Source organism: Bos mutus, chromosome 3 (genome assembly GCF_027580195.1).
Source record: "Bos mutus isolate GX-2022 chromosome 3, NWIPB_WYAK_1.1, whole genome shotgun sequence".
In the NCBI taxonomy this organism is placed as follows: domain Eukaryota; kingdom Metazoa; phylum Chordata; class Mammalia; order Artiodactyla; family Bovidae; genus Bos; species Bos mutus.
In genome coordinates this window covers 27,902,108-27,915,843 of record NC_091619.1, presented here as the reverse complement: position 1 = coordinate 27,915,843, position 13,736 = coordinate 27,902,108, and the positions used below count along the sequence as shown (strand labels likewise).

The 13,736-nt window shown below is 41.1% G+C and overlaps 1 protein-coding gene across 5 annotated transcripts in view; it reads left to right on the top strand.

The window, feature by feature from the left end:
- HIPK1 (homeodomain interacting protein kinase 1) overlaps nt 1–13,736 on the top strand; it is a 54,132-nt gene that overhangs the window by 4,370 nt on the left and 36,026 nt on the right. For 4 of the 5 annotated variants that reach the window (XM_070367453.1, XM_070367452.1, XM_070367451.1 and 1 more), the window contains exons 2-3: nt 2,669–3,006; nt 6,564–7,641. In XM_070367453.1, coding sequence (XP_070223554.1) covers nt 2,940–3,006; nt 6,564–7,641 — 1,145 coding nt within the window. In that variant the 5' untranslated portion in view covers nt 2,669–2,939. The remainder of the gene's footprint in view (nt 1–2,668; nt 3,007–6,563; nt 7,642–13,736) is intronic. The other variant, XM_070367454.1, reaches the window with a different exon arrangement.

Genomic DNA, 13,736 nt, shown 5'->3' with positions numbered 1-13,736 from the left:
AGAGTCTAGTGAAATGAGGCTACAAAATAGTCAGGGTCCAGAGCTTACAAAGCCTGACAATCTAAATTAGAGATTTTGGACTTTATTCTAAAATTTTAAATGGGACATAGATATGCATTTGTAAAAGCTTTGATTGTAAGGTGAAGAATGAATTGGAGAAGGGAGCTTAAAAAGAAGGCCAAAGAGTACCATTAGGGGAGACAGGTTAGGCAGTTGAAGCAAGCAGTGCAGGGTGTACAGTAGGGGTGGAGTGAGAGATATTTGGTGTTCCAGTGGGAGAGTTTTCTTCCCAGTCTTACCTTTTTTTACAGAATTTGTATTCTTATTTACCCACTGAATACTCTTTCTGTATCAGTGTACTGGAGAATATGTACATCTGTGTACACGGCAGCTGAGGACAAGTTCTAGAGGGAGAAATCAGTATGTAGTACTGATTTTACAGTTATTTAGTTAACCAGTTGTTAAATTGTATCAAAAAGACAAAGGTGACATCAAGTAAAAGAGTTGGGAATTTATTGGTGTCTCAGGGAGAAGAAGGAAGTTACTGAAGACTAGGCAAAACATTGACCAACGGTTACTTTGATTGTCATACCCAGCAGTTTCATTCATAATTATAATATCTGAATTATTTATGGTAAGATTATCTACCTGTGGGCTTTCCTGGTGGCTCAATGGGTAAAGAATCTGCCAGCAATGCAGGAGACTGGGGTTCGATCCCTGGGTCAGGAAGATCCCCTGGAGAAGGAAATGGCAACCCACTTGAGAAACCTTGCTTGGAGAATTCCATGGACAGAGGAGCCTGGCAGGCTACAGAAGATGGAGTCACAAAGTCTGACACAACTGAGCAACTAACAGTTTCACTTTTCACTTATCTACCTGTAGTGCCCATAGGATGGTAGTGGTTGTTGCTTAGTTGCTAAGTCATGTCCAGCACTTCTTCAACTCTGTGCATGGTCTGTAGCCCGCCAGGCTCTTCTGTCCGTGGGATTTTCCAGGCAAGAATACTGGAGTGGGTTGCCATTTACTTCTGCAGGGGATCTTCCCCACCCAGGGAATGAACCTGTGTCTCCTGCACTGGCAGGCGATTCTGTACACTGAGCCACCAGGGAATCCTGCCCCTGAGGTCGGGCACCCCATTAATATTGTCAAATAGATGTGCCCATGGGAGGGAGGGGGGAAGCTGTTAATTTGACTGTTTTTGATAGCCTCGGATCCTGCTGCTAAGTCGCTTCAGTCATGTCCGACTCTGTGCGACCCCATAGACGGCAGCCTACCAGGCTCCTCCATCCCTGGGATTCTCCAGGCCAGAATACTGGAGTGGGTTACCATTTCCTTCTCCGCTGCGGAAAAGTGAAAAGTGAAAATGAAGTCGCTCAGTCGTGTCCGACTCGTAGTGACCCCATGGACTGCAGCCTACCAGGCTCCTCCGTCCATGGGATTTTCCAGGCAAGAGTACTGGACTGGGGTGCCATTGTCTTTTCCGGCTTGGATCCTAGCAAGACTCAATTCTCTTTTTAGTAATACATACAAGTACCAGTAGCCTTTTGGCTACCAGTTCTGGTTTGGGATTAATTCAGTGGGCAAGTTTGTCATTATATTTAGATAGTTAAATCCTTGGAAAATCAGGTTTGAAATGCAAAGACTAGTTTACTGCTAGAGTCAAGAGGTGCAGCATTTTCAGGAAGTTAGCTTTTAATTTATTGGGAGCAGTTCTCATGTGAATTGAAAATATGTATAATATGCTCAACAGAGTGTGATACATAGTAAATTTTCCACAGATGTTAATCCTGTTGCATAGTTTTGTTTGGGAAGTCTCAGCCTAGGAAGAAAAGTGTCTCCCCATTTGCAAAGCAAATTTTGTGGGACATAGTATTTTGTGTCTAGAGCTGGCTGTTTTTAGCTGAGTTTCAAATGGTAAGTAAGAGTGTAGATTTTTCTAGGCAGTTTTGATTCTGTTTTTTTTTTCCCCCACATAGTGCTAGTTGAGGTCAGGATGAATGTCACCCACACTATAAGAGTTCTGGGTGGCAGACTGTTGACTGCAGTGTCACAGACCCTTGCCAGGGTGGGGGAGGGGGGAGGCCACTGAAATTGTGGGTTGTTGTTTCCCTATGGGTGGACTTAAATTTGTCTTACTGGATGAGAATTATATTCATTTATATACTTGAACTTTCAGAACAGTTTCTTAGAACTTGTACTTTTTGCAATGCTCAGTGTGAATTTGAAGCCATCAGTATCTGTTATTTAGTTCATTGGGTGACAAGTTGTCATTACATTGCTCTGGTAAATAGAATATTTTTACAAAGTGTCTAGTTATGACCATACTTTAAAAATTTGTTGTTATATTTCATGAATTCTTTTCAGTGTTATTACTTTAAACCTCCATATTCCTAACATAGCTACAAACTGCAAATTTTGAATTCAGGTAGTTTTACAATACTCTTAGGTACAAGAAGCTTCCCTGGTGGCTCAGTTGGTAAAGCATCTGCCTGCAATGCGGGAGACCCGAGTTCAATCCCTGGAAGATCCCCTGGAGAAGGAAATGGCAACCCACTCCAGTACCCTTGCCTGGAAAATCCCATGGACAGAGCCTGATAGGCTACAGTCCATGGGGTTGCCAAGAGTCAGACACGACTGAGTGACTTCACTTTCACTTTTTCACTTTCAGGTATAAGAAGGTTGTGCTAAAAGATTTAGCAAATATATGATGGAACTGCTGCTGCTACTGCTAAGTCACTTCAGTCGTGTCCGACTCTGTGTGACCCCATAGACGGCAGCCCACCTGGCTCCGCTGTCCCCGGGACTCTCCAGGCAAGAACACTGGAGTGGGTTGCCATTTCCTTCTCCAACCATGAAAGCGAAAAGTGAAAGTGAAGTCGCTCAGTCGTGTCCGACTCTTAGCAACCCCATGGACCGCAGCCCACCAGGCTCCTCTGTCCATGGGATTTTCCAGGCCAATTTCAAAAATGTTTGATTTTATGATGTTATTTTTTCATATATTAATAGGTAAGTTTTGTAAAGGCACTACTTGATTTTAGTTTTTGTTTTATTATAGTTTGGTATTATGCCAGTGATATAGGTGGAACAAGATGATTTGTGAATTTGTAACCTAGGAGTTAAATTGCAATAATGTTGTTTTAATTTACACTTTTTTTTCTCTTCAAGGTTCTTATAAATTATGGAAACTCTTGTTGAAAGTAAATCCAGACAGCATTTTAGAAATTAAAGGTTGAGGTTCTTCCTTTCAGCTCTTTGGTCCAGTACAGATGGTTTTTAGCTACATTCAGGCACACAGAAACACACACTTTGCTTTTTTATGTTCTGTAACATCCCTTTGCCATGTTTCCTTCCTTTCCATGTATGTGTGTTTATTCTCTTATGACTAATAAAGCTACAGTCTATACTAGAGGGGAGACTTCCCCCATTATCGAAAGGACAGCACAGCTAAAAGAGAGGGATGTCAAAAAGCCAAAACAGAACAAGCATTTGAGTATCCTGGAGTTTAGCACAAGCAGTAGGGAGTGGAAATGAGGTTGGCTGGCAGTGGTCAAATCAAGCAGCAGATACTGAGTGTCTGTATATCGCCAGAGTGTGTGGCACATTCTGGTGACATAAGCTAAAGAGCAAGACAGGTACCGTCCCTGCGCTCATGGAACTTTTACAGGACCTGGGAGTATAACTTATAATTAAATAAGTAATTTAATGTCATAAGGTAGGAACAGCATGCTGTGGGAATGCAGTGGTGACGGAGTTTGTGAGAGAGAAGAAACAGTTTTCCTAACAGAAAGTCTCCCAGCATACTAGAGGGCCTCCCAAAAAATGCAAAAAGGGCAGCATGGCTGGAGTGGTAGAGCAATTGAAGTGAGGAGATTTTGTAAGACAGCAGCCAGATTTGGGAGGAGCTTTTTAAGACAGGTTGAGGATTTTTTACTTTATCTAAAGCAATGAAAGACCCTGGAGGCGGAAGGAAGGAGATAGTTAAGAAAGAGTAATCTTCCAGTCTACATGGTTTAAAAACAAAGATTCCCTGAGTGCATTCAAGATGAGTTTGGAGTCTCCTGGCAGTTTGCACTACAAAGGTTCCAATAAGGGTAGAGAAAAATGGCTGATTTGAAATATGCTTAGGAGGTGGAGTCCTGGTGGCTTCCCTGGGAAGCCACCCTCAGAGGGTAAAGCGTCTACCTGCAATGCGGGAAACCTGGGTTCGATCCCTGGGTCGGGAAGATCCCCTGGAGAAGGAAATGGCAACCCACTCCAGTACTCTTGCCTGGAAAACTCCATGGACAGAGGAGCCTTGTAGGCTACAGTTTATGGGGTCGTAAAGAGTCGGACAGGACTGACTTCACTTCACTTCACTTAGGAGATGGAGTGATAAGATTTGGTTATAGATTAGACATGGGGATTAAGAGAGGGTAGAAAGGGAGGGGAATGAGTCAGGATAATAATATTAAATGAGTTCTAGACACTAAGCCTGTCCTCTGTATTAAATCATTTAATTCTCAGAAGAGCCCCATAATATAGGTATTGCTGTCACCATTTTGTAGATTAGGAAACAGAGACTCCTTGCCACCTTGATTTCTGCTTGAGATATTGGATGTGTGGTAGTGTCTCTCAGTCGAGGTAAAAAAACTGGCTGTGGACGTCTTAGAAAGTAGCATTTGGGGCATGTTGAGTTGAGATGTCTCTAAGGGATCCAGATCGAAGTGTGAAATAAGGATTTGGAGCTGAAGAGGGGAGTCTGGGTTAGAGAACATTTACAAATAGAGAAACATAAATAATGCTGGAAAGTAGTAAAAAGAGGGAAACAAAAGAAGGAGGATTAGTATGAGCCCTGAGGCATCTGAGGGTTATATAATTGAGAAGGGAGAAGATAAATATGAAATGGTTTGTATGCTCAGTCAACTGGACATTTGTGCTCGGTTGTGTCTGACTCTTTGCAGCCTTACGGACTGTAGTCTGCCAGGCTCTTCTGTCCATGGAATTTTCCAGGCAAGAACACTAGAATGGGTTGCCATGCCCTTCTCCAGGGGATCTTCTCGACCCAGGGATGGAACCCACATCTCATGTCTCCTGCATTAGCAGGCAGATTCTTTACCACAGTGCCACGTTTGGACTTTAGTCAAAAGTCCAAATTAGTCCAAATGTGTAATTAGTCTTTGGGCTTATTGAGCTAGAGGTGTCTGTATATAAGTGGGCAATTCTTGTTACCTTTCCCCATATTTTTCTAAGGATGATTTCCCCAAGGTTCTTCAGAAGATCCTCTCTAGGTTTCACCTCATCCTGATTACTTTCTTCTGGTCGGTTTATCAGTGGTCCTTTTACAGTGCAGTGGACAGAGCTACTGTCTGCCACATTCTGGACACTACTTTTTCTGTGAATATAGTTTAAGATTGAATTCGCTTTTGAGGAGAGAGGAACATTATTACATGGGATTTCTCTTGCTAACAAAAGTGTGTTTTTCATATATGCTCCTGCTTAACCTTGTATCTCTTATTCTTGTGTTTTGTGCTAGCCAGATTTCAGACCTAAGTAGGAAGTCTGTATTTGTGTTAAATGTCATCAGCTAGGTTTACTTTATGGTTTCTGTTCTTGGTGATCCTTTTGGACCTGTTACTTAGCAATATTGAGTATCCTGCCCAAATTTGATTCATCTATGAATTTTATAGTTATTATATACCATCTATGTCTAAATTTAAATAATTGATTAAAAAGCTAATTAGGACAGGAATGAAGACAGCTGCTGGTGGTGCTGCTAAGTCGCTTCAGTCGTGTCCGACTCTGTGCGACCCCATAGACGGCAGCCCACCAGTCTTCCCTGTCCCTGGGATTCTCCAGGCAAGGACACTGGAGTGGGTTGCCAGTGGGAAACCACTGGAGTGGTTTCCTTCTCCAATACATGAAGGTGAAAAGTGAAAGTGAAGTCGCTCAGTCCTGTCTGACTCTGAGCGGCCCCATGGACTGCAGCCCACCAGGCTCCTCCGTCCATGGGATTTTCCAGGCAAGAGTACTGGAGTGGGGTGCCATTGCCTTCTCCAATGAAGACAGAGCTGTGGAATAAACTCTGAGGCCAAAGAGCTTGGTTTTGAATTCTAGTCCTGCACTTAAGAGCTGTCTTATTTGGGGCAAATTACTGTAACCACTCTCTGCCTTAGTTTCCTCATCTGTAGAGTGGAAGTAAGGATAGTATCCTTTTCCAAAGGTTGTGGTGAGAATTAATGTGTTTGAAGTGCTTAGACTACCTCTTGGTGCATAGTAGATGATCAGTCATCTAAGGCATTATTATTGATGTTGTTTTTATTTTATAAACCATCATAGATGTTCATACTCTTTAACAATCTGTCCCTATTATTGCTGAGTCTCAAAGAGTGATTCAGGATGTGTAATTAGACCAAAAAGTTTATCCTTCTTTAATGGGCAACAGGTTTTGGAAAATGTATAAAATAAAACGTCAGCCAGATACACATTTACTTGTGGGTTTTTCTGAACTGAAAATTTTCTACTGTACTAAGTGAGGAGTTGTATAAAATTAAGGGCTTAATTCCTCTTCCTCTTTCTCAATGTAGGTATGGCATCACAGCTGCAGGTGTTTTCCCCCCCATCAGTGTCGTCGAGTGCCTTCTGCAGTGCGAAGAAGCTGAAAATAGAGCCCTCTGGCTGGGATGTTTCTGGACAGAGCAGCAACGACAAATATTATACCCACAGCAAAACCCTCCCAGCCACACAAGGGCAAGCCAACTCCTCTCACCAGGTAGCAAATTTCAACATCCCTGCTTACGACCAGGGCCTGCTCCTCCCAGCTCCTGCAGTGGAGCACATTGTTGTAACAGCTGCTGATAGCTCGGCCAGTGCTGCTACATCAACCTTCCAAAGCAGCCAGACCCTGACTCACAGAAGCAACGTTTCTTTGCTTGAGCCATATCAAAAATGTGGATTGAAAAGAAAAAGTGAGGAAGTTGACAGCAACGGTAGCGTGCAAATCATAGAAGAACATCCCCCTCTCATGCTGCAAAACAGAACTGTGGTGGGTGCTGCTGCCACGACCACCACTGTCACCACAAAGAGTAGCAGCTCCAGCGGAGAAGGGGATTACCAGCTGGTCCAGCATGAGATCCTTTGCTCTATGACAAACAGCTATGAAGTCTTGGAGTTCCTAGGCCGGGGAACATTTGGACAGGTGGCTAAGTGCTGGAAGCGGAGCACCAAGGAAATTGTGGCTATTAAAATCTTGAAGAACCACCCCTCCTATGCCAGACAGGGACAGATTGAAGTGAGCATCCTTTCCCGCCTAAGCAGTGAAAATGCTGATGAGTATAATTTTGTCCGTTCTTATGAGTGCTTTCAGCATAAGAATCATACCTGCCTTGTGTTCGAGATGCTGGAACAGAACTTATATGATTTTCTAAAGCAGAACAAGTTTAGTCCACTGCCACTCAAGTACATCAGGCCAATCTTGCAGCAGGTGGCCACTGCCCTGATGAAGCTCAAGAGCCTTGGTCTAATTCATGCTGACCTTAAGCCTGAAAACATAATGCTGGTTGATCCAGTGCGCCAGCCCTACCGAGTGAAGGTCATTGACTTTGGTTCTGCTAGTCACGTTTCCAAAGCTGTGTGCTCAACCTACTTACAGTCGCGTTACTACAGGCAAGTGGCAGATGCTAAACAATATGTCTTAAACTAGAGATCTGTCTTTATATTTAGCATGTACTACAAAGGGCTACATATAACAATGAACTATTTACAGATTTCAGCACAGAATAGGGTAATATATTTCACTTTATTCCCTGTACGTAACATTATTTTATTTCTGAAATTTTAGCTCTAGAAAATTAATTCAGTCTGATTCTGAAATTTGTTCCTGGTTGAATTATTCTAGCATCTGGTTCCTTCTTGCTACCTTTATACATAATCTTCCCATTTTAAAGTATCTTTAAATATATAAGATATTTACTTAATTGTGATGAATTTGGGCCATATGCTGCTATTTTTTCCAGGTTCCAGTCTTGGCAGGTGAGATGCCTTGGAATAATTCCAAGTTTTAACTGTAGCATCCTTTTATTATTTTACGTTTTCTCTCTTGCATAATAGAATTGGATTAGATGATTGCTAAGATCTCTTCTTGTTTTAATATTCTCCATAGGTCTTTGAATTTATTTGCATATGAACTCATTTGGTTATCCTAAAATGGCCTTGACCCAAGCACTTTATACTTCAGTGATTTATATTTCCATATTGATACTTCTAATAAAGCTACCTTTTCAATACATAGTAATTATTGGAACAGAACTTAAATGCTAGTATACAGAATTTTGTCTGTACTATAATCAAGGAGCATTACTGAAAGGAGAAAATCTTTATATGAATTTTTATTTCTCAGTACCTCATTTATCTGTCTAGTTATTAATTAATTTTAGGGAATCTGATATTTATTTTAATGGTCATGCATTAAACAGATTGTACACACACCCAGTCAAGAAGTGAAACAGTAATAAAGATAACCCCCAAAATAAGTTTTGTCAAGTTTTATGTTTGGCTAATAAATTTTGAGGGAATAGAAATTCTGAACTAAGAATTTTATATTACATGTGAAAAAAATACAAGGATATTTTAACCTGTGCAGGGATTCAGAAAATACGCCATCTATATATTTTTTGTTTTTCTGATTGTGGTAAAACCTACCCAAAAGGAAGTTTAGCTCTTTAACACGTACCGTTCGGTGTTATGCAGTGCCTACACAGTGCCCTGTAGCCTTCCCCGCTATCCGCTTCTGAATTTTGTTTTCTGGCTCTGCTGGATCTTCATTGTGGCAGGCGGGCTCTTCATAGTTGCTTGGGCTTTTCTCCAGTTGCAGTGTGTGGGTTCATTAGTTGTGGCACCTGGGCTTAGGTGCCCCGAGGTGCATGTGATCTGCACTGTACTCAGACCGTAAAGAATCTGCCTGCAATGCAGGAGGCCTGGGTTTGATCCCTAGGTTGGGAAGATCCCCTGGAGAAGGGAATGGCAACCCACTTTAGTATTCTTGCCTGGAGAATTCCATGGACAGAGGAGCCTGGCGGGCTACAGTCAGTGAGGTCACAAAGAGTCAGACATGACTGAGCAACTAAGCTTGCACTCGCACACACACAAACACACATGGAATCTTAGTTCCCCCACCAGGGATGGAACCCATGTCCCCTGCATTGGCAGGCAGGTTCTTAATGGCTGGACCACCAGGGAAGTCCCTCCAAATTTTTTTTATCACTCAAAACAGAAACTCTGTAACCATTAAGCAGTAACTACTCTATCCTCCTACACCCGCCACCCCAGTTACCTCTGTCTGATTTTCTGTCTCTGTGAATTTGTCTGTTCTAGATATTGCAGATAAGTGGAATCAAACAGTATTTGTCCTTTGGGTCTGACTTACTTCATTTAGCATAATGTCTTCAAGGTTAATCTCTGAAATTCTGTAGCATGTATTAGAATTTCATTCCTTTTCAGGACTGAGTATTTCATTGCATGAATATACCACATTTGACTTATCTTTCATCTGTTGATGAACACTTGGATTGTTTCTACATTTTTGGCTATTGTGAATAATGGTGTAATGAACATTCATATTCAAGTGTTTGAGTCCGTGTTTTCACTTTTTTGGGGGTATAAAACTACAATTAGAGTTGCTGGTTCATATGGTAATTACTTAAGCTGAGGAACCACTAAACTTTTCCTCAGCCACTGCATGATTTTTTATTCCCACCAGCCGTGCATGGGGATTCCAATTTCTCCACATACTAACAGTTGTTATTTTCTTTCTCTCTCCCTCTGTTTTTTGGATAATAGCCATCCTTATGTATGTGAAATGATATCTCAGATAGTTTTGATTTGTATTTCCCTAATAATTAGTGATGATTAATATCATTTCATGTGCTTTTGGGCCATCTTCTTTGGACAAGTCCTTTGTCCATTTTTGAATTGGATTGTTTTTCTTTTGTTGTTGTTGTTGAGTTGTAAGTGTTCTTTATATACTCTGGGTATTAATGCCTGGTCAGATACATGATTTGCAGACATTTTCTCCCATTCAGTGGGGTTTCCTTTTCACCTTTTTGATAGTGTCATTTGCACAAAAGGTTTAAATTTTGATGAATTTTGTCTTTTTTGTTGCTGTTGCTTTGTACTTTTGGTATCATATCCAAGAAATCATTGCCAAGCCAATGTCATGAAGCTTTTCCCCTGTGTTTTCTTTGAATAGCTTTAGCTCTTGTAGTTAGGGTTGTGATCCATTTTGGGTTAATTTTTGTATGGTATGAAGTATGGGTCCAGTTTTATTCTTCTGCATGTGATTATTCAGTTTTTCTAGCACCATTTGCTGAAAAGACTGTCCTTTCTCCATTGAATGGTCTTGACACTCTTGTCAGAATCCTCTGACCATAAATATGAGGGTTTATTTATGGGCTGTCTATTCTGTTCCATTGTTCTAAATGTCTGTCTTTATGCCAGTACCATGCTTTTTTGACTACTTGTAGCTTTGTAATAAGTTTTGAAATCAGAAAGTGTGAGACCTCTGGTTTTATTTTCTTTCAGAATTGTTTTGGCTATTTGGAGTCTCCTGAAATGCTATATGAATTTTAGGATGGATTTTTCTGTTTCTGAAAAAAACTCCTTGGTGTTTGATAGGGATCACACTGAATCTGCAAATCATCTTGTATAGTACCGATATCTCAACAGTATTGTCTTCCAGTCCACCTTGTCTATTTTTATCTTTTCTTTTTATAGTTTTATAAAGCTATATCACAGTAATACTTGATGGTGGGCCTAAGGCAAGGGGAATAGCAGCTCAGGGATTCCTTTTTTATCATTAATTTTATCCACAGTGGTCCTCTTCATGTTGCATTGTTGCTTTATTAGAGTCCATTAAATCCTTACCCTGTTGTCTTTTCAGAAAAATTCTCTGTAATCCTTTTGACTAGTGGAGCATTCTGGCTCCAGAGCCAGCCTTCCCCTGGCCCCGCTTTTAGTTCACATTGCTTCACCTTGCTGATAACATGCCAGAATACTATCAGTTGACATAAGTTTTTGCCACTGTGCTTTTTTTGTTGGCCATAGGTGTGGCTGGATGAAAATACTTTATTTCCTAACCTACTGTAAGTATAAATATAGATTAATTCCAAGAAAAGTTGCTGTCTTTGGGGCTTGGGTTTTAGACACAAAGGTTTGCCATACTTACAGCTCAATGCTTTTCCATTTTGAACAGGCCAGCTGGCCTTTATTTAGAGCTGAGATCACTTTATTATGTATGGAAGGACAAGGTCTAGATAAGGAAAGCATATTTTCAGTTTGAGTTCAGTTCAGCTCAGTCGTGTCTGACTCTTTGCGACCCCATAGACTGCAGCACGCCAGGCCTCCCTGTCCATCACCAACTTCAGAGTTTACTCAAATTCATGCCCATTGAGTCAGTGATGCCATCCAGCCATTTCATCCTCTGTCATCCCCTTCTCCTCCCACTTTCAGTCTTTCCCAGCATCAGGGTCTTTTCAAATGAGTCAGCTCTTTGCATCAGGTGGCCAAAGTATTGGCGTTTCAGCTTCAGCATCAGTCCTTCCAATGTATATTCAGGACTGATTTCCTTTAGGATGGACTGGTTGGATCTCCTTGCAGTCCAAGGGGCTCTCAAGAGTCTTCTCCAACATCACAGTTCAAAAGCATCAATTCTTTGGCGCTCAGCTTTCTTTATAGTCCAACTCTCACATCCATACATGACCACTGGAAACACCATAGCCTTGACTAGACAGACATTTGTTGGCAAAGTAATGTCTCTGCTTTTTAATATGCTGTCTAGGTTGGTCATAACTTTCCTTCCAAGGAGTAAGCTTCTTTTAATTTCATGGCTGCAGTCACCATTTGCAGTGATTTTGGAGCTCCCCAAAATAAAGTTTATCACTGTTTTCACTTTTTCTCCATCTATTTGCCATGAAGTGATGGGACCGGATGCCATTATCTTTGTTTTTTGAATGTTGAGCTTTAAGCCAACTTTTGCACTCTCCTCTTTCACTTTCATCAAGAGGCTCTTTAGTTTTTCTTCACTTTCTGCCATAAGGGTGGTGTCATCTGCATATCTGAGGTTATTGATGTTTTTTCTGGCAATATTGATTCCAGCTTGTGCTTCTTCCAGCCCAGCGTTTCTCAACGATGTACTCTGCATATAAGTTAAATAAGCAGGGTGATAATATACAGCCTTGACGTACTCCTTTTCTTATTTGGAACCAGTCTGTTGTTCCATGTCCAGTTCTAACTGTTGCTTCCTGACCTGCGTACAGGTTTTTCAAGAGGCAGGTCAGGTGGTCTGGTATTCCCATCTCTTTCAGAATTTCCCACAGTTTATTGCTATCCACATAGTCAAAGGCTTTGGCATAGTCAATAAAGCAGAAATAGATGTTTTTCTGGAACTCTTTTGCGTTTTTGATGATCCAGCGGATGTTGGCAATTTGATTTCTGGTTCCTCTGCCTTTTCTAAAACCAGCTTGAACATCTGAAAGTTCATGGTTCACATGTTGCTGCAGCCTGGCTTGGAGAATTTTGAGCATTACTTTACTAGCGTGTGAGATGAGTGCAATTGTGCAGTAGTTTGAGCATTCTTTGGCATTACCTTTCTTTGGGATTGGATTGAAAACTGACCTTTTCCAGTCCCATGGCCACTGCTGAGTTTTCTAAATTTGCTCTCATATTGAGTGCAGCACATTCACAGCATCATCTTTTAGGATTTGAAATAGCTCAGCTGGAATTCCTCCACTAGCTTTGTTCGTAGTGAGGCTTCCTAAGGCCCACTTCACATTCCAGGATGTCTGGCTCTAGGTGGGTGATCACATCATCGTGATTATCTGGTTCGTGAAGATTTTTTCTGTACAGCTCTTCTGTGTATTCTTGCCACGTCTTCTTAATATCTTCTGCTTCTGTTAGGTCCATACCATTTCTGTCCTTTATTGAGCCCATCTTTACATGAAATGTTCCCTTGGTATCTCTAAATTCTTGAAGAGATCTCTAGTCTTTCCCATTTTATTGTTTTCCTCTATTTTTTTGCATTGATCACTGAGGAAGGCTTTCTTACCGCTCCTTGCTATTCTTTGGAACTCTGTATTCAAATGGGAATATCTTTCCTTTTCTCCTTTGCTTTTTGCTTCTCTTCTTTTCACAGCTATTTGTAAGGCCTCCTCAGACAACTATTTTGCTTTTTTGTATTTCTTTTTTTGGGGGATGGGTTGCTCCCTGTCTCCTATACAATGTCACGAAATTCCATCCATAGTTCATCAGGCACTCTGTCTATCAGATATAGTCTCTTAAATCTGTTTCTCACTTCCAGTGTATAATCGTTAGTTTATCCTAGACAGAAAGCAGTACAATTTCGTTTGACACTGAAACCACAGTTACACCTAAGCTACAGATGCAGGAAGTTCGATTTTATATAACATCTCTTATTTGGTTTGATGCCTCTCAGATGGGTGGGATGAAACAAGAGTGTTCATGAAAATGAGCAGAGAATGATTTGTGCTCTTAAGTTATCCCAACTTCAGCTTGCTCTGGGTTGTAGTGAAACAGAGCTTTATGATTTAAGTGGAATTTTTCAATTTATAGGAGTTTGAAGTTGGGAAATCAGAAGACGAAGATTGCTATTTCTACCACCTGGTTATAGCAGTTAGACCCTGTTTAGTATTTGTTCTTTAAGGTCAAAATGTATCTTCAAAGAAGAGAGTCACTATGTCCAAAGTACA